The sequence below is a fragment of the Vanessa tameamea genome, chromosome 20 (genome assembly GCF_037043105.1).
Source record: "Vanessa tameamea isolate UH-Manoa-2023 chromosome 20, ilVanTame1 primary haplotype, whole genome shotgun sequence".
Lineage (NCBI taxonomy): Eukaryota > Metazoa > Arthropoda > Insecta > Lepidoptera > Nymphalidae > Vanessa > Vanessa tameamea.
The window spans coordinates 1,721,874-1,744,753 of NC_087328.1; the positions used below are offsets into that span (position 1 = coordinate 1,721,874).

The 22,880-nt window shown below is 31.8% G+C and overlaps 1 protein-coding gene across 1 annotated transcript in view; it reads left to right on the forward strand.

Annotated features, from left to right (window-relative positions):
* LOC113403788 (atrial natriuretic peptide receptor 1) overlaps positions 1–22,880 on the forward strand; it is a 291,966-nt gene that overhangs the window by 109,728 nt on the left and 159,358 nt on the right. Inside the window, exons 4-5 of the mRNA XM_064217976.1 lie at positions 3,293–3,476; positions 10,667–10,872. Of these exons, the coding sequence (XP_064074046.1) occupies positions 3,293–3,476; positions 10,667–10,872 (390 nt within the window). The remainder of the gene's footprint in view (positions 1–3,292; positions 3,477–10,666; positions 10,873–22,880) is intronic.

Genomic DNA, 22,880 nt, shown 5'->3' on the forward strand with positions numbered 1-22,880 from the left:
TTGTTTTGATTTCATTTCATCGTAAAATGCAAATCACTTATCTACATTTGGCGCCAAAATGGTGAAACCTCTTTTGAAATGAAATTTTTAATATCAAATAGTATACCTAAGTTAGAATTGGACTTTGTTGAAAAAAATAATATTTAACTTTATTTTTATTTCCCTTTTTTATACAGCCGTAGTACCGCTCTCTAACCAGCCAGTAACATTTTTCCGCTCTCTAAAATGAATTCTTTGTTAAATCGTAACCATTTAGTAAATTGAAATCAAGAATCCTCTTTGATTTTATGAACATCTACGACTGGAGCTCTTCAAAGTGAGACAATAATCGATTTTTATGTGCAGCTATCGTCCCATAATCAATGGGACAAAATTCGGCTTACGGTACTAATATATAGGCTGGATCAAAATATCAAGAGGAACGTCAAAAATATAGAATGTTTTCAAACATATCATATGGAAATTATCGGATGAATTTCAATGAAGCTCGTATATACAGTCGTTGTTATTTTAATTGTTATATACATATTATTGAATCATTGTATGATTGTCAAAATATAATATGGGATTTATTTTTAAATTTGAAAAAATATTATTCAGAAATTTCTTTGTTTTCTACTTAAATAAATGAGCTTAACGTCACAAGTTCTGGTGCAAGAATATAATATTTTCATTGGAATGAACTTTACGCTCGATGTAAATCGTGAAATATTAAAAATCGACTTACGGGAATATAATTTTAATTTTGTGAGGAAAACTGACAAGCCAAGCTTTGGTTAATGGTCACCACACCACACATCTTCAGATATTAGGTCCTTTGTCTCTGTAATTAATCTGGTTTACTTATCTTTCCAACTGGTACACATCGATACAAAATATTTACGTTTGTTACTGATGGATGAGTACCTCATTAAGTGTACCCCCACACTTAAACAATTCCACATCAAGAACTATCAATGGTCAAAATCGATCGTTGAACTATTACTATTAATGTAGTTAGACGTAGTAATTAATATTTATAACTTTTAAATGTGAATGTGAAATTTGACGACCTGTGTGGTCGAGTAGTGTGTACATCGGTTTTCATGGGTACGCCACTCTGAGGTCTCGGGTTCGATTCCCGGCCGAGTCGATGTAGAAAAAGTTCATTAATTTTCTATGTTGTCTTGGGTCTGGGTGTTTGTGGTACAGTCGTTACTTCTGATTTTCCATAACACAAGTGTTTTAGCTACTTACATTGGGATCAGAGTAATGTATGTGATGTTGTCCAATATTTATTTATTATTATTTTATGTATTCTGGCAATTGTTTTATGAATTTATCAACATTCGTACAACTTCTAGCTTCAAACATATTATTACACGAAGATATATATTCAAAGATTGTCCAACAGTAATTGCTGTTTTTTGTAAAAACCAACTTTCGTTTTTATTTTATACAAGTACGTAGTAGGCGCACGAGCAATTGGGGCACCATCAGGTGATGCACTGTAGGTATTATTAACCATTCCTTACGTCGCCAATGCGCCACTACCCTTGAGAACTAAGATGTTATGTCCCTTGAGTTACACTACCCATAACATAACAGTACTAAGTATTCCCCCTACCAACGTATTGTTGATAAACAATAATGTAAGTGTCGTATCCCTTATGGTATTCACGACTGAGGTCTATATTCATTATGTAGCTTATTCTGTTAGAATAGAAGATCACAGAATTGAAATTCCCAGAGCAGTTCGCTTAGTTATATTTTAATGCAGTTTGAAGTCTATTCTAGCCAACATGTGTTCCTATGAGAATTAATCCTAGGCAATTATACATTTTCAAGAAGCTACATGGAATTTCTGTAATGAATTCTATAGTGTATTAATTCCTCATAATTACATAATGTATGTGTGATATACTGTATATACTCGTGCCATAGTTCCATGTATCATTGCCATTGTTTTGCCAATCATAGAACGTTCAGATGAACATTATCATATACCAAAGTAAAGACAAGTTGAAAGAAAATTACCGGTCTTAGTTTGCATGAAATGATAACTGAGGAAAGGTATGCAACTAAAAGTGTTCGTGACTTCAAAAGGAGAACAGGACTGCCTAGCAAAGTGACATTGGGCACTGTTACTTCAAGCATTTCAATTGCACTCGGAGCGAAATTTGTTTTCACTGATTGCTCGGAAATTGAAAAGACTTATTCAGAAGAAAACTTAGTGTTCAAAACTAGTGCACTAAGTTTTCTTTATTATTGTTTTGTTAAGCATCTGATATTATCTAGATTTTTTTTATTTGATGGCATAAAATGAGGTTTTTTGATGATGATTGTTGTAGGTAAAAATAGTACTTGGAATTGTATGGTATATATATTCAATATGTTAAGTTTTGAATTTGAATTCAGTACTTCCCACTTTGGTCATCGCTTTTAAATATTTTTTAATAATGTGATTTCTATTTGCTGCTTACACAGATTCATTTAACGTCTTATAATAATTCCTCTTTATACTAACAAGCTGACGAGTATGATAAAAAATACTATCTAACATTACGAGTCGGATGAAATTGCTTGGAAATTAATGTTACCAATATACTCGACTATCTTGACAGTTTGCACGAAAGCTTAGAAAATAAAACACGTAATCACAGCTATAAGAAAATGATGACAACGTAAAAAATACGAAATTCTATATTGATGTAGTTAAGATCCTTGATGGTGTGTACTTCTATTTGAGTTAAGATTTAAAGTCAAAACACGATGTTTATTTAGGAATAGTCTATATTTTGTGCAACGTTTCGTACATTTAGGTCTTCAACAGGCAATCATAATACTTACCTAACACAATTTTCATAGTCTTGACATAGTTCATGTCTATAAGTTCAGTATATCTATATCTATCTATTTTATATGAGAAAGTAACTTTGTCTGTTACGTCTTCACACACCGCCAAACCGATTTATATGAAATCTGGTATGGGGACAGTTTGAGTCGTTGGAAAGGACAAAAGCTACCTTAATTAATTTACCCCTAGAGGGGACAAAATGGGTGACCGTTTCACGCGGGTAAAGCCGCAGGTACAGCGAATTTTAAAATTGCTATTTAAAATAAACACACACACATACACGCAAACAAACACTCTTTTTTAAAGAGGCAGTTGAAATAGCCTTGTTTTACAAATATTTTTAATATCAGATATAATATAAAATACACATTATCTTTATTGTACACCAACTAATTTAAAAATAGAATACCGATTAGGAAACTGAACAAAAGGTACTCAGAGTTCTTTTCTTTTCAGCATCGGTGGCTCGAATAACGAAGTTCCTGGGTAACACTGGCACTCCTCTAGTAACGACAGGCGGATTTACATTTGACTTCGTGAATCCGAAACAGACGTGCCATGACGAGTACTATATGATGGTTCGAGCTGGACCTCTTGGGTTCAAGGACTTGGCCTATTTCCTGATAGATGTCATGAGACAGTGAGTATTTTTAAATCAGATTTTAGAATGTAATTAAGGTAAGATTTCCAAAGACAAGTTGTGGCTGATTAAGAAGATATTTTACGAATCGTGACTATACCATAGTGTAATATTGGTAAGCATAATAAAATTTGTAACCCAATTCCTGTATCTGGAGGACAAACAATAATGTAGGTATAAATTGGTTTTAACTCTTTTTGTTTTTCTTTATGGGTGTCATCTTTTGGAAAGCTTGGTGTCGGTTGTGGAAAGACATTGCACATCTGTTACTATTGCACAGGGTTATAACACCACCGAGAGAAAATTTATAACAGGATCTCAAAAAATAATAATATTGAAATTAAAAAAAAACACAGGTTTGATTTGAAGTAGTGGGCTAAATTATATTATAAAATTTAGAAAATTATGACGTGATGTCTTCAGGTCATTAATTTATTAAAAAATATACAATAAGGTATATATTTCTACTGAATTTCTTCAGTATTTTATAGTTTATTTAATTCATTTTTTTTGGTTTCGAACCGGTAGTAAATTAATTATTCACACTAATAAAGTATAAATGCTTGTATATAGAACTATAAGTTCATATCATTGCGTCGTATAATATTACCCTTATATGAGAACATTGCCTTGTATTGGGAATCATTGAAATACAAGTTTTAGGAATTTCATATTATGTTTTTCTAAGAAATAATTTTGTGTGTAACAAGTCCATAAAGGTATATCAAATCACAATTTAATCTTGCAAAGTGATGATGGAAACTCGATTCGAATAAATATATATATATATATATTTGGTTTATATATTCGATAATATTATATTTTGGGGGGGATAAAATAATGCGAAGTGAATCGCATATACATTCTAAAACAATGATAATATTTGTGTATGTGATTGGAAAAAATTACTAATGTTCGTGAAGAACTGATACTTTAATATCATGCGGTGGTAGAACTTGGTGCAGCCTGTCTCCTCTCACCATGACATATATTCTACTTAACTTGCAGTTAAGCTCCTCCGTCTTATCTCCTAAGGTTGGTGATTGGCGATATAAGTAATTGTTCATATCTCTTACACCGCCAATGCGATTATGGGCGGTGGTGACCACTTACCAACAAATTGGTAATTGTCCGTCCACCTAACTAGACTCTAAAAAATACTTGTAATACTCACATAAACCATGAGCTCCAAAATAGAAGAGCAATGATGTGACGATGACAAAAATAACTTTAAACAATAGTAGTACAATTATTTATTGTAAAAAATTGGTATACATTTACGCTTTACATGATTTATGAGGCACGGAAGTGTTAACACTGACAACACACGAACTGCAGTTTAACTGCGACTAAAAATTTCTCGATCGAGACGGCACCAGAAAATCCTAATATTTTTTATTGGCAAGTCCTTGGATTCAACTCAGACCTTTAGGTTAACAGCCAATATATTACTCACTAGACTAGAAAAATAGTCATACATATATATGCTTAGAAGAGAAACACAGGGTTGGCCAAATTAATTCGACAAAGTCAAGCGATTGAGGATCCTGACGTTTCGTATTATTTTCTGTAACCTTTCTTTCAGAAACGAAATAATTCATTTTAATAATAGAAAAGACGCAGGTTTGAAAAGAAATTATTTTCTTTTGATTGATTTTGTTTTGATTATGACATTGATTTTATTATTCAATTAGGGGGAGTAGGACGTCGATTCTTAATGGTATCCGTCTGAACAAACTGTTAGTTAAATAGACTCATCTTGTAAAGTTGATATTTGTTAAGTTGGATTTCTCAATTCATTCGGGAACACTTTTGATTTACCTTCGATTTTATGTGATTGATTTTATATACGTGCTAATATTATCTATATGAATTGTATAAATACAAAATTGTCTTTCTGTCTGACTTTTGTTTTTCAAGACAAAATCACTGAACATAATTTATGGAATTTGGTATAAAGCTTGGACCTTAAAGAAGGACATAAGCGAAGCCTAAAACGCGAGGCGTAGCCGCGGGTGACGACGATATCCTGCTGACCATAATTAAGGATATCGTACTAGCCAACTATGCAGGCCTATTATAATAGTGTCCAACTTTTTGCAGAAACACAGACGCGCTATCTTATCCTTCAAAAATACGATACTGACAATAAATCCGTTACCGAAAAGAGATTATGCACAGGGCCAACGGATTTACGTGCTATCCGAGGCACAGGAGTGTACACTTCCAATTTTCCAACTCCAGGTTCTTACTTTCTTGTTGGTACATTCCAATAAAATTATCTAGATTATCCTATCGTATTACTTTCAGTAACGTTTGTTGCGGAAACGAAATAAACCAAGTTTAAAAAGAAAAGTATTTTCTTATACATAATATATACGTTGTTTTTATTATTAAATTAGGGGGAGTAGAAGGTCGATTCTTAATTGTATCTATCTGAACAAGCTGTAATATTTGCCCTGTGACACTCATCAATTTAAACGCACATTTGGCTAAGCAAGCCTTGCTCTATTATTTGACTATCTTATTTTATTTACTGGAAGTTTTTTTTTATGATATCGGTAGGCGGACGCGCAAATGAGCCATCTGATGGTAAGTGGTCACCACCGCCCATAGACAATGGCGCTTTAAGAAATATTAACCATTCCTTACATCACCAATGCGCTATGGGAACTAAGATTTTATGTCCCTTGTGCTTGTTACACTGGCTCACTCAACCTTCAAACCGGAACACAACAATACTGGGTAATGCTGTTTGGCGCTAGAATATCTGACGATGAAGACGAGAAACTAAACTTACAACAAGAAAATTGCTTCAAAACGTGTGATTGAAGTTTGACTTTTTTTCGCAAGAATACACACCAACATACATAAAAAAGAGCTGTACTCAAATTGGACTTAATTTCAGATTCTCATTGCTCCAAAAGAATATCAATTTTACGTACGTAATCGGTTAGTATCACTCATAGTTGAATAATAAAGATATTTGATTTGTGGTTCGAATTAATTCAAATAGTAAACAACTGTTCCGCAAACAAGCATGTTTACTCTGTGTCGCCTCCGTTCGGAAACTATTGTCGATAGAAATAACTATGAATATAATGGTATGCAATATATCTAACGGCACTTCGACTCTCAACGATATTTTGTTCGAAAATATATAAATTATCGCGCAGAGTCTTTGCTCGAAGCGAAGTCATTGGGATTATTAACATTATCAATTTGATAAAATGGCAAATTTTTATTAATATCATATAAGCATATCAACGTCAAATTTTTCATATTTTTTAACATTGGTAGGTAGATTGGCAACTAGACCACTTGGTGTTTACTGGTTACCACCACCTTGGTAACTAATTCTTTATGTCCCTTGTACCTGTAGTTGCACTGGCTCACTCATCAGTTGAGTATTGCTGTTCGGTGATAGAATCTGTGATGATCGGGGTGATGAATCGGGGTTACAATATTTTTCTTGAATAAAGTTTTTATATCATGTATATGTTCTAACGTACTTAAATAGCATAGCAGCATATTATCATCTTCTGTACTTTCAAACGATCACCATAACTTTTGGCATGTTTTTGAGCATATCTGGAATCGCCTATTATTCTATGATTAAGTTGGAAAGTTAATATTTTTAAAACATTATCCTAGTGTTAGGGGAGGATATTTATTTAGAAAGGTTATACGTTATTTAACGTCATTCTATGACCCTTAGGAGCGGAGCAGTAACCACGAATGGATGTTTAAGACAGGATGACGTTTGTCAAGTTTCTCTAGTACAATATCGTGCGAATATCGTTTCTAACATTATTATCCCTAAATAAGTGTTTTATTTATAGTATTACAAACTTGTATCCGTAAATTAATCAAAATATGATTTATTCTAGTAGGCTCACAAAAGCACTTTTGAATCGTCACGTTATAGTTTTGGATTAAATGTTAAGCTACAGCTGGTACCGAAAGTAGATTCTACCTAGAAGGACCGGCATGAAACTCATAAGTTACTTTTTTCTAACATCCTCATTACAAAGTATGTCAGTAAAATAGTATTAAATTCTTATATATCTTGTCTGAAAATCAATAAATACTGATTCCACGCTTTTTAGGGTTCCGTAGCCAAATGGCAAAAAACGGAACCCTTATAGATTCGTCATGTCTCTCTGTCTGTCCATCCGTATGTCACAGCCACTTTTTTCCGAAACTATAAGTACTATACTGTTTAAACTTGGTAAGTAGATGTATTCTGTGAACCGCATTAAGATTTTCACGCAAAGATAGAAAAAAAAAACAAATTTGGGCTTCCCCATACTTAGAACTGAAACTCAATATGAAAAAAAAAACATTTAATTTCATAAACATAAACCTAACTTTGCGAAGTCGGGAACTAGGCGTTATTAATTTATCTATGTGATTTAATAACATAATGTCGATAATGAATGAAACATATTATTTGTATTATATACTGCAAACACTTGATACAGGCCATAACATCTTAGTTGACAAAGTCGTCACGCATTTTGTAAGGCATTTTGTTAATATTTGTTGCAATTGTTGCAATGCCAATGTCTGTGGGTAGTTGTTCCTATTTTCGTCACGTAGCGTTGTATTCGTCTTCCTATCAATTTTATTTCATTAAAAAAAGCTTAAAACCAATGGCTATACCATAAATAATAATATCCCTTGATCAAAACAAATCTATCAATATAAACCTTCTGTCCTCTTATAAGTCTCATATTTATGAGCGATCAAAACGTATCACGGCTTCACAAAACTAAATCCAGTTTTGTCCCTAAAAGGGCTGAGGATTTAAATTTACATAAATTATAAGTGATTAATGTTGAAGTTAGAAGGACATATTTGCCTAAAGTATACGACGTCTTATCTCGGCTGTTTTTGTACTATCCTAAACCTATACGACAGACGTTGTCCTGTCTGTTTATTCAATGGATAAAATAGATATAGATATACATCTATCTGCTTGAGATTAAAATATATCGACATTGTTTGGCTGATCATCGAAGTTCATTATAGCCATTTAACAACGCCCTGGAACAAAGTGGTAGGTACTACCCACTTATCAGATATTCTACCGACAAACAGCAATATTTATTATTGTTGTGTTCTGGTTTGAAGCGTGAGTGACCCAGTATAAATACATAACATCTTAGCATCCAAGGTTGATGACGTATTAGTGATGTATGTAATAATTCTTACAACGCCCGTCTCTAGGTGGCTACTTATCATCAGGTATTACAAATAAAATGAAGATGTCTTCTACATTATGACTTTGTTTTAGAACATAGATACCTTAAGTTGTATTGGAGAAAAGTTTAGGTAAAATTCCAAGGTCAAAGAGTGAAACGTGATTGCCGCAATAATCATCCACTTATTGTTTGAATGTTCGAAATATCGGAATATAAAATATAATTTATAGATATCCGTTAACGATATTTCAAAGACCGCCATGCCGTGACCATTTATCAGCTGACATTTTCCAATAGAATTTACTTATTTTCTTGTAAATGGTATCCATGTTTTCGGGTCATAGCGAGATGTTATATTATGGTCTATATTTTTGACCACTGTTCTCATGGTTCTGGATTCGAGCCTGGGGTCCGGCCATTATAAATTTATTAGGTTTTAAAACTTAGTCTGGTGTCTAGAAAATGCCAGTGTTAATACTCCCGAGACTCGTAAAGCTGGTTGGACTGCCGTTGGTTGCTTTCAGTCGGAAAGTCGTCAATGATTCAAATGATTTAACGCGAAAATATTTTTATAGTCTAACCTAACAAGTTGATAAGATGGAATGAAATGAAATTTGCGCCGTAAACGATAATTGTGATATTTTAAGGTAATATAGAGAGGAGGCTTTAGCTCAGCTGTGGGATATTTACAGGCTGTTAATGTAATATACAGCTGTCTGTATATACCTACTATATAGTTGAATATATATGTCAGGCTGATACAGTATAGGCCATCTGATGGCAAGAAATTACCTCCATAGATATTGGGCGCTGTTAGTAATATCAAGCATTCATTACGTCACCAATGTGCCACCAACCTTACGAACTACGACGTTCCTTGTACCTGTAATTAGACTGGCTTACTCAATTTCTAAACTGAAACCTTTTTAATTCCGATATGATCAGATGTTGAATATATTTAATATAAACACAAAGTATTTTAAGCTGTGTTTATGGTAAAACGATAAGGACTCGAGCAGTTATCATCATCATCATCATCCTCTTGTCCTTATCCAATTTTTTTTGGATATTGCGCAGCATGTCTTCTTCTTCCATACTTCTCTTTGTGACGTCATCTCACAAGCAACATTCGTCTCATATCGACTTTCATACAATCCATCCAATGTTTCTTTGGTCGTCACCTGCCTCTATCCATCTACGCCCATGCTCAAGACCTTCCTCACAACATAAACATTTCCAGGGAATCTCGCGACAAATACTTTTAACTTTATTTTTAAGTAGGTTTTCACAAACACCTTTGAATCGTAATTTTACAGGATTGTATTAAATGAAAAGCGATGTTCAATGTTTATTAAACTGTTCGTATTCTTTAATATGTAACAAAATATTTTACATTAAAACTCATTATTACATTTGGTTTCGTAAATGACCATGTCAAGTGATAAAGGAAATATATTCAGTTTGATTCAATCCTGCTTTACTATATTCAAAAATAGATAAGTATACATATATTTGTATCAGAATAAATATAGTGGTAGATACATGCTTGGCAGTATTTCATCCGACACATGAAAGAGTTCCTTACAATGTTCCACCAACAAAATGAGTTAGAAAACTCAATGAGTGGCAGGATTTGTTCTTAACCTTTATTTAAGATCTAAAAATAACTGCTCTATCTATCGGGTTCTCTCAGCTCCAAAACCCGTATATTAATAAAAATTACATGTATTAATAATAAATCAATTTTAAGACCTATTTATTAAACTAGGTTATATTTACTTACTGTTGACTTGTAATTTGTTGGTAGTATTCTTACATATACATTTAAATTTCAAATTAATATTTTTTTCAACATAATTGTCGTAAAGCGTAACGGGAAGTGTTTTTTTTATTTTCAAATTGCTTCAAAGCAGTGATGTACTGCACGGTTTTATGCACGAGAGTGGCTTTGCACTAACACAATATTGTTTCCGCGCCATCTAGTTACGACTGGCGGCAACTTCTGCTCATAAACGAACCCGACGCGCAACTCGACGTCGCTGGCAAATCAACTTGCCACCTCATGATGAAAACCTTCGCGAACTATCTGAAAATAGAAGATATCATTTACACGCCCTGGGACACGACGTCAGATGGCGGTCTAAACTACACCGAGAATCTTAAATTCTATCTTGGATATAAATATACAAGTAAGTAATTAGACTTATTATTTATTCACTCCAAATTACGGTAAGTCAAACTTATATTTTATATTAATTTAGTAATTTTTAATAATATTTATTACAGTGCAATAAATATATTTCATAAATTCAACCCTTACATAGATGGTGTTACTCGACGTTTACGCTATCTTACGCTAGATGTCACTACTATTGTTAGATTAAGCCGCTCACCGCAAGATGACGCCACTTTGTATTAATAAGCATAAACATTTCTACAGATTTCAATGGACGCGTGCGATAATTTTGTACGATACGCCTAGTTACGTGAATCATGTTGGATCCCGGGGTGGGTTCTTACTAGCTAGTACGATTCATCAGTACATGACAATAGAAGGCATAGATGTGTTCGGTCGAGAAATACAAAATATGCAAAGTCATGAAGACCTATTGATTCAAAATGTCGGCGTCAATTATGCCAGTAAGTTCTATTTGGGGTTCAATTGGTTTGCGGTTGTATAAATAATTAATTACCTGATGTTGCGCTGCACTAAACACGAGTGGGTTTTTTGCACTGAGTTTATTCATTCACGGAACCAGCATTGAGATCGGCATATTTTTTCTTTTTATACGTCTAATTTTAATGCGTTGTTAAGAAATCAAAAATATTTATAAAGTAAAGCAAAATATTTTACGTTTGATTTATTCGTGAAATATATAATATATGATAAAATTAAAAACTCTTTGAAGTGATGACATGAAAAACCGTCTCTTGTTATCTGACTTCGTAACTATTAATAATAATAAAAAAAAATTACAGAATAAATACGAACAAATCATACGCTGTTTAGCGGTCATTTAAGCTAGCAGCTGAGTTTCTTTCGCCATTATACCGAAATTTTAGATATATTTATAAGGACCCTTATCTCTCTTGGTCACCCCAAATCATAAGAATGACTTTATTGATTTTATTAATCTTTTTGTATTACGTTTTCTAGCAATTTGTTCGAGGAAAAATATGCCATAGTAGAAGTTTACACAGGTTTTCTAAGAGACTTTGAGTCAAATGTATTATATAAATGGCACCGAGCAGTCGGGCGGGTCGTTAGTATTAAATCAAGAATTTTCATTTGATTTGATTTTGATATTAAGCATTCATTTTCATGCCATCGTTGATTTGACATAAGATAGTTGAACAGCGTCTTTCAACTGGATATTATTAGCAAAGCTTTTTTTTCATAGATGTAATTAAGTAATTTAAAAAAATAGAGATTATTTTCATCATTAAAATTCGTTACTATGAAAAGTTTATTCTTACATTTAGGTAACACAGCTTCACGTATCGGAACATCTGTGACATTATTGAGGAACATGTAAGGCTGTGATCACATTATCATATTTTAAGGGCTTACATATACGAGGTATGATGTCGTACCCCCGAAATTGGTGACACGGTCACACATTTTTTTTATCTATATTTAATTTTGTTTTTAGAAAATATTGAATAAAACTTTTGAAATATCAGAAATTGTCAAAATAGATGATAAAAAAGCGTGGAGTTAATACTTGTTGACTTCCAGGCAGGATATATATTATATATGATATATGATTGTTTTTAACTAACATAACTATTATAAATGTTTGAAAAGATAAATTACTGAGTTTCTTGCCGGTTCTTCTCGGTAGAATCTACATTCCGAACCGGTGGTAGCTTCACTTACTATAGTTTTATTAAATGACGATTAAAAAGTGCTTGAAAAAGCCTACTTTAATATTGTATATTTTGATTTGAATTGCATTTTTTTTTTGTATTGCCTATAAATAGGGGATGATTCTACTAACTCATAACGGCTATGATACGGTTCTCGACTCTATTTCGATCCAATTTCAATTATTTTTCACAAGAATAGACCTCACTTTAAAATTAAAAGGCCAATTATACGTATTTGTATCGTTAGTCAAAGTCAAAGTCAAAAATCTTTATTCAATATTTCTATATTAGTGTTTACACTTGCTTATTGATTGTCAAAAATCTACCACCGGTTCGGAATTTAGCACCTCGGACCTGAGAAGAACCGGCGAAAGAAACTCAGCGGGATATATATATATATATATATATATATTTTTTTTTTTTTTTTATCCATTATTATGTACAATGATAATTATATTTTAGTTATTTGAAGCAGCCTGGAGGCGATCATTTCATTCCCAAGGTGTGCAGTCAACTAAAAAGTGATTAGTGTTGTAATATCCTTTAGCACACAAACGCTCTTTAACGTTATGATACGACCCCCAATATATTTCGATCCAATTTCGACCGAACCCCAAATGGATCATTTTGTTATAAGAATACGGCAACGATTCCGTTTACGAGACGTTATGACTAGAATTGGCCCCAGCTATGAAAACTGTTTTTATTTTTAATATAAGCACCAAAGTCTTCAAGAGTCAGATCCGAATTTATGACGTCATATTTCGAATCGCTATGAAAATATACATAGTATTCTCAGCCATTACAATATAAATTATTATTGTTCTAGAGAAAATATTTTCGTTCGTTCTATATTAATTGCCTTCGCCAAAAGCTGAATTGATATCGGCTAGACATCGTTTATCAGTTTATAAATATAATATCTTCGTAAAGTTTTGTTTTTGACATACACAATCTTTTAGTAGAGCGAACTGGCAGAAGTGGTCACGTAAGGAAGAGGAGTTATGCTATCTCCAGACGACCTTTTCCCCTCTCTCTCTCACTTTGTCTTTGTCTCTTTCTATTGTATAGTGTACAGTATAGGTATTATTTGGTGGTAAGGCTTTGTGTTAGCCCGTCCGTGTTTTTTTACATTAATATAATTCCTTACATCACTAATGTCCCAGAGGCACATTAGCGATGTAAGGAATGGTTAATATTTCATACAACGCCATTGTCTATGGGCGATGGTGACCACTTACCATCAGGTGGCCCAAATTCTTGACCGCTTACCTATACCATAAAAAAAACATATATATAACATTCTTTAAACTTATTTTTTGTTATTATTTTAATTCACACGGGATTCCTAATAACAATTAAATTTCTTGTCATGTAATTATTCTCAGACGTAACTTATTTAACTGCGTCTGTTTTTTAATAAATGATATAAAACTAAAGCAACATCACCATCAACTAACTGAGTATCACACGACACATCTATTTTTTACAAATGAAATTATACTTCCAAATGTACAACAGATTTCAATAAAAGGAGGAGTAAAGGTAAATATTAAATTTACGTTTTCCATTCGATTTGTTTATAGCTCTGATATATATATTATATTTATTTATTTATTTATTAAGGACTGTCAGCAGTCACTACACTTACACATTATACAAAAAAAATACATATTTATACTTAACATAAAGTGTGCGACTCTTTAAGACGGCCACAACGTGCATTTTACGGTACAATATATAAGTATATAATATATATAAGTATATTTATTTAACTAAAATAATTCTATGACACTAAAATACTAAACATTAACTACATTACATTTCAAAAATAAGCAATAAATATTATAATTAACAAGTTCTGTAATATAATTTATCATATTAATAACGTATGACAGAATAAAATAAAAATAATATCATTGAGCTCTTAAAACAGTTCTTAGAGCTTAGTTATTAGTATGAATATAAGCTTTATTTGTAGTTCAAAGCTACACTTAAGTAAGTGAATATGAGTATAGCCACTTACTTATATTACTTTAAGTACTGCTTATTAAGATTAAATTAATAAATAAATGTAGTATTCTTTTAATTAATAATATATTAATTAAAAAAATACTTTTTAGAAAAAAAAAACGCCTGTATTTAGGCTCGGGTTCCATCACGCGACTGATTGAACACTAATTGTAAAAAACAGCATTGTAAATCTGTTTATTTGAAAAGAGCAACTATGCGAGTTTCTTGCTGTTTCTTCTCGCTGGAGGCTGCTTTCCGAGACGGTGGTAGTATTTAAATATTGACGATTCAAAAACGCTGCATTGTGAAGTTTACTTGAATGGAATAACATTTGATTTTACTCCAAAGTTCCCTTAATAGCTTTGTTGACATTAAAAACGCCATCACAACGCGAATCTTTAATATAATGAATATCATACATATTATAATAAGTATTGTATATTGTTGTATTATATGCAGTATATTAATTATTCTTAATTTAAAATAAATGTACTTCCCACATGTATTTTACAACCAGTCCTCTGGCCAAAGGCTGCCTGGAAGAGATCGCTGCTTTAGCGATAGCGCCAGCCGCATCTCATGCTTTAGTTTTAGTGGGCAACAAGAATAAAAAAAAAAAAATCCAAGCTCTCGACCAATTGTATAGCGTCAATTTAATGTCAGATTTTGATAAAAATTATATATTAATTTTACTCGTTTTTTTTTAAATAGTATTTTCATTCAATAAAAATTTATTCCGATGTTTTATATCGCGTATGCGTTGACGGCAAAATTTTTTGACTGTTGATTTCTCCGTTTGGACGTAGAATTTTCAAGAACAAACATTCCGTCTTTGCTTACGTCATAAAAGTACTTCCTAAGCTCTATATCTTTAAATTCTGAAGTCTCGTTTCACCCACGTTACCCGTCATGTGTACTTTTATATAATTATCTTTAAAATAAAATTATATCACTTTTTTTAATAAAGGCCATTATGGTAGGGTTACCATCAAAAAGTAACGAAAACGACAATACTAAATACACTGTTCATAATTCTTGTTTAAAAATAGTAAAAATTTTATATTCAATATAAACCTTCTATTTTTAACTACGTGTTGTAGTTTTTGTATGACAATAGCATTTTTACTATTTTCAAAACACATTATTAATACTGAAAGTGATTAAATAAAACTTAAATTTTAAATAGTTAAGACCTTCTTAGGATTTTGCAATACCTTCTTGGTATGTTGGTAGGCTACTTAATCAACATGTCGTATTCTACCGCCATACAGCAAGGTTTTATATTGTGCTGTTACGCTTGGAAGGGTGATTGTGCCAGTGTAACGACAGGTACGAGGGACATAACTTAGTTTCCACGGTTTCTGGCACATGGACAATGTAAAGGATGGTTAATATTTCTTACAGTGCGACTCAGTGCGAGCAGTGATGACTTATCATCAAGTGGTCCAACTGCCGGTCTGACATACTGTTTTTTTTTCAGAAATAATTGAGAGTGACCTCGATGTTAATTCATTAATATTTAAACAGAAGCAGTGACTCTTATGTAGCCTAGCCATTTTATTATTACGTACATAAATAATGAGTGCTTTTATAATATTAGAAAACCTTCGATTTCAGGATTGTGACGGCAGTATCCCTGCCTAATAATTCGTTTGTTTCATCAAAATTAATTCCAATGAAATTCTTATACATTTAATTAAATATAAAAAAAATTACATAGATGACGTACGACTCTCATAAAATTCTATCGTGTAACATATTTTAATATACCTATTCTCTTAAATTCGTATTACGGTTTGGCTTCAACCGCTAGCGAAAACGTATATTCTTGGGAATTTCCCTCTTATAATACAATATAAACCATTATTGTACTTAGTTCAAATATAGATATTTATCTAAGTATATTTTATGTGGGCTTAAATTTTATCTATATGGATCAAATGCCAATATAAACAATCCCGAAAAAGTATAAAATCATGTCAATCTACATTACGAAAATATTTAAACTGGACATGTTTTAATGGAGTCCCAAAATCATTCTCAACATTAATCAGTTATCCAATTAAAGCTCACAAAGATTAATTTTATTTATGAAACTTTATGTTGTATTATATAATTATATTAATATAAGATAGAATAATTAAAATAGATAGATAAGATAAAATAATTTAATTGTCCTGCTGACCGATTTCGGCTAGAGCGACTGTTCTCAGGCTAGACTATCTGCATATTGTCCCTACAAGTATTTGCGCAAATAAAAGTGTTCTCTATTCATATATGAGATAAATCCCATAATCCCATGAAGACTAGAAATACTTTAGCAGGAGCTTTATCTGCTATCCGAGACATGGGGAATAAGCACTGCCATTCGGGCTGTTACTGAGACTTATCAATCGAAAAAACTCAATACTGACACTAGGTCAACGAAGTGTTATATAACTAGTTTTCGGTCGTAGTTTCACCCGCATGCTAGGTCTTGGATTTTAGGTATAAAAAATATGCCTAGAGGCTATATCCTACACAGGGGCTCAAGCTTAAAATCAAATTTCACCAAATTCGGTTTAGTGGTTTTTCCGTAAAAGCGTAACAGACAGACAGATTTACTTTCCAATTTATGTATATTAATAGATATAGATTAAAATAAGGAAATATAAATTGCACAAAAAGAGCACATAATGTTTGAATGTATGTTTCATTTCAATTATAAAAACATCGTATCACCACGCGATATTTAATAAAATTTAATATCAAATGAAAAATCTACAAACAAATTGTTCGTAATTTAGTTTCCTAGCAAAAGCTTTGATAAACGAGGAAAAATTGTGTCTGATACGTTGCAAACAACTATAAAATGTCGTTCGATAACTTTTTATAAATAAATCAATGTATTTTATTTAAAAAATAACATAAGTAACAGTTTAATACGTGATTAATTCTAATCTTTAATTAAAAAATAGTTTTATAATTGGGTGTTTCAATGTAACGAAGTTTTTCAGGCGGTTTACAGCAGAGTTCACTTGGTGGTAGAGCTTTGTGTAAGCCCGCCTGGGTAGGTACCACCCACTCATCAGATATTCTATCGCCAAACAGCAGTACTCTGTATTGTTGTGTTCCGGTTTGAAGGGTGAGTGAGCCAGTGTAACCACAAGCACAAGGGACATAACATCTTAGTTCCCAAGTTTGGTGGCGCATTGGTGATGTAAGGAATAGTTAATATTTCTTACAACGCCATTGTCTATGGGCGGTGGTGACCATTATAGAATATTATAGAATTTAACGAAACTCTACCCCTAAGGAAGTAAAACGGGGGGTGGAAGTTTGTATGAAAGTCGTATGTTTTTAAAGAAAAAATAACCATGTTAATTTAAAATCTAATATATAAAGTATCTACAAAAGCGACTGTATGATCTGGATTACTAAATGTATTCTACAAAAGAAACTAGATTGTTACAATACTTATCGATTCGATCGCGAAACACCTCAAAACACTTTCCACGGCGTATTTTGAGAGAGCCGAGCGACATAGTAATCCGTTGATAGCACGAGCCTGTCAATACACCTCCCTCAGAGGTAATCTACCTCACAGACTCAGGCGGCCTATGCACGTCCTGAACGACGAAGGCGATAGTAAACGTCACGATGAATGTCACTCTCGAGCCCAAAAGGGTTCACCTTAAGGCAGAGTTTTAGCACTCGCCCCAACGTTCGGTGACGCTGTAAAGGCCAGTAGGGCCAACATCAATACTCAATTAAGACACAAAAAAAAAATACAATACTTAAATGTATGATCTTTACATGAAAATGAAAAATAAAAAAATAATTCAACGATTTGTTGCTTATGTTATCTGTGTTGATCACGAAACATGCGACTGTCGATAAATCACGCAAAATAAAAATTAAAAAGAGGTTGATCGTGCTAAATGATAACAACAAACATATAAGATATAGTAAACATATTATCATTATAGATTTAATCTTAGATAATAATTTATATTCATATTATAAATGCGAACTGCTGTCACCTCTTCACGTTTAAGCTGCTGAACCGATTTAGACGAAATTTGTCTATTTCACATAAGTTGCTTTTTTCTTAATCACCCGTCGAGATAACAAAATGGGGGTGACGGTTTATGTGCTGAATAAATTTCGCGCGGGTAAAGCCGCAGGCTCAGCTGTTATTTAATAAAGATTTTTGACTTTGACTTTGACTTTTGACTTTATATTTATTTAATAATAAAGGTTGTAAGAGAGCTTAAGGCACTAAAGCTGCTTTTATACAGTCTAATATTAATTTTATTTAATCTTTAATGTGCTTAATAAAAACCTTTTTATTCCTTCCTTCTTACTCTATTTTATGATTACTTACTTACTTTAGTTTACTTAGTCTAACTTTTTTCATAACGTTCTTGTTGTAAATATATTTTGTGTAACTGTAGGTAAACGCACTTTATCAAAAGCATCCTGAAGTACCGAGCTGCAAGATTATAAATAGTTGGGGCAATTGGCAGAATGAAAACATTGTCCAAGATTGCTGCGTTATCCCAAAGCAAAGTGACGTAAGTCATAATACTATGAAAATAACCAAAGTATATTAATCGAGCTGTATCAACATCGGTTGTTTAACTTTTCCAACTGCGTAAGCTTTGGAGCTGAGTCTCTCTGACAGTAACAGTAAATAAGGAATTTCACTGAAGTTTGTGCTTTAATGTGGTTCCTTGCTTAAATTGAGATTTAAACTTTGCTTTCTTACATCAGCTAAGGAAAACAATACTCATTTTGCCTTTTTCTCATAAGGATTATTATTTTAGCGTTTCGTTCGACGTAGCTTCAACGAGGTTCTATATCAATTTCATTATTATAAGTAATTGTTAAATTTTACTAGAATTGTATATGTATACTTTCAGGGGATCTTCGAAATGGGCGTTTGTTTTTTTTTTTGAAAATTACATTTAAATTACACTTAGTTTGGAAGATGTTCCTTTTTCAAACCGTCCGTTTTTTCTCTTTGCATTTATTTTTTTATTTTAAAAAGATAGACTATTGTACGGTCTGTCCGTAAGTAATCTTCGTCCAAATTTAACATAGGCAATATTTATGTATCTCGTATGTTATTCAATTATATTTTACTGTGATATTATAAAGTGAATTTACATTTGAATCAAATTTTTTTTAAGTGTATGTTATAAAGCGAATATCACGTATTGGTTACATTTTTAAAAATTGAAAAAAAGAGAAAGGTGCAATTATTAATGCGATCGAGTTTTGGTTTCCGTTAAAAACTCGATTTTGATTTTAAAAAGTCTTTTTAAAAATGTATTTATGTAGTTATTATGTTTTTTTTTTACTTGAATTATTTCCTAAATAACGACGATATGTTAATTAAAACACACTCATAATCAATATATATCACATAACCAAAATTGGAAAAAACACTTAAGGCTGTATTTATTTATTTATTTATCTGTATTATTCTGTATTTATCGTATAATATATAAATTATCTGTATTTATCTGTATCTGTATGTTATCTGAAAATTATATGTCTGAAATGTGATATTAATGTATCCCATTAACGTTACATATATATAATTTACATAAATAACATAACATAATTAGCCTGTAAATTTCCCACTGCTGGGCTAAGGCCTCCTCTCCCGTTGAGGAGAAGGTATGGAGCATATTCCACCACGCTGCTCCAATGGGTTGGTGGAATACACATGTGGCAGAATTTCGTTGAAATTAGACACATGCAGGTTTCCTCACGATGTTTTCCTTCACCGCCGAGCACGAGATGAATTATAAACAAATTAAGCACATGTAAATTCAGTGGTGCCTGCCTGGGTTTGAACCCGAAATCATTGGTTAAGATGCACGCGTTCTAACCACTGGGCCATCTCGGCTCCATATATAATTTAAGTTTAATAATTATAGAATTGACCAATTATCTTTACATAGTATAAAACCAAGGTCGCTTCCCTTCGCTTATTCGCCCTTTCAAGCGGAAGGTTTATATGTAAGATATATGCACATTATAGTAGAAAAACGTGGAGAATTTTAATTTTCCGTATCGTGACGTCATATTTTTTTAACATCACAATAAATACCGAACTACTAACTTATCTGATTTAATATTTTAAATATCGAACGAAAGAACAGTTTTAATTAATATCGTTGTATAATTTTATATTTTCTCTTATTTAAAAATTGTTTATTGTTTGCCTTCCAATGTAAATTTATTTGCAATATACATTTTATTTGTAGAGAAAGAAGTTTGTTTTACATATTTATTATATTTATTTATTTTACTGTTTTCTAATAAGAGCTTGTCGCGAATATAATAAGCATTTTGGGAACATTGATATATTTCATTTGTCTTTCATTAAATTTAAAGATAATATTTGTAACAATCTTAAATTAACTTAATTATATACTTTTAATATTGTCCAATATTTTTTATCTTATTGTGTTAAAATATTTGAGTGCATTTTATGTTTTATCAATCGGTGGAAACTTCGCTGGATAATGTGATATTTAAATTGTATTATGTAATCAGATTATATTTTATATCTGTTTGTTTTCCAAATATTAAATAAATAAATAAATATTTGTGATAAATGAACAAAGAAAATTAACTTTCAACACAATGTAAAAAATGCTGAATTAGGTTTTGTAACTAATGTTTTTTATTTGTTCTACGAAAATGTTCGAGTCGATGTTAGAATACTGTTTTACTGAGCATTAGAAACAACATCATTATTATAGACAAGGATAGATATATATAATAATGCTATCTCTGTCCCAAATTTGATTCAGATTCGTTCAGCTATTATGACGTGATTGAAAGTCGCCAATCCAAACTTTCGCATTTAAAATGTAAATCAGAAATAATTTGTATTATCGAATAGTAACGTCGCCGGCTTGCGAGTAGCGGGCTTGACTGAAAATGTAATAAATCAAAGGACCGACTTACATTGCATTACATATTAAACCGTTGAATAAAATTAAAAAAAATAATAATTTTTTAATTTTAAGTGCACGATGTCTCATGTGATAACCTTTTTTTTTAAATTGAATTTAACAGAATATTGATGTGTTACAAAAATTTTTATATAATTAAGTTAGCTCATTAGTTAAGTTTAAATTATGAATATTAACAATATGCTACTCTTAAAACATAATTTAAATTTTGTAATTAATTACCAAGTAGATAACTTAAAAAACAATCTTCATGTATCAATTATTTTCTCAAAATCGAAATATACTTTACAGCTACTCGTCCCGGCTTCGCATGGGTTTAATTTATATAATATATATACAGTCAATTCGGGTAACATTGAATACTTTTTGTGATTTATTTTATATTATCGGTAAGAGTTGTATGTGTACACAGCAATTTTATTGTTTAATTAGTGTTCTCATTACCTTGATTATCAAACACAATAGAAAAAAATCATAAAAAGGATGATTAACTTCCGAAAATTTAATCTCAAATCGGGGTTCAAAGATATCACGAATTTTGGGAAAAATCTTATTTTTATAGCTTTTAGTTAGACACGTTTTATACGATAATAAATGTATAAGCTGTCATATATCAGCTATTTCCGTCAGCTTTTTTAAATATTTTGTTAGGTGTTGCCACAATCAATTTTTTTACCGTTGTAGGGGACAAAATAAAATTAGAAATAAATCTGGCGTACGTATTATTTTTTACCATAGACTTGTAAACATATTATTGGTCGTTCCATTTTACGCATTCAAGGAGGAAAAATTACAAAAAAAGCTTAGAAAAAATTATTAAACAGTCTGTTTCATTAATTTCAAAGTTGAACTCAAATTCAAAGTTACCCGAAATGACTGTACTATAAATATACTTTTATATATTATATACCTAAAAGCGAAACGTCAGTCACTGATTAATCACGAAATTTCAGAAACTAAACACACCTACAAACTTGAAAATTGGCAAGTAGGTTTTTTATAGGTTGTAGACATCTGCCAAGAATGGATTTTACGAAACTCCAACCCTAAGGGGGTAAACGGCGGTTGGAAGTTTTTGTTTTATAAAACCGCCGGTTTAACTAGTTTATTTATAAAGAAAATACACAGGTCACTTGAAATTTTCACAGATACCGTATTTCTGTTGCAGCTGTAACACCAAATTCTAAAAAAAATACATAACAAAATAAATATTTAAGGGGGCTCTTATACAACATACATGATCATTTTGCTGTTTTTATAGAACGGAACCTTTCACGAGTTCTATTCGCGAGACCGGTTTTTCCAAGTTATTATCAACTTGTATATAAAAGTTATGA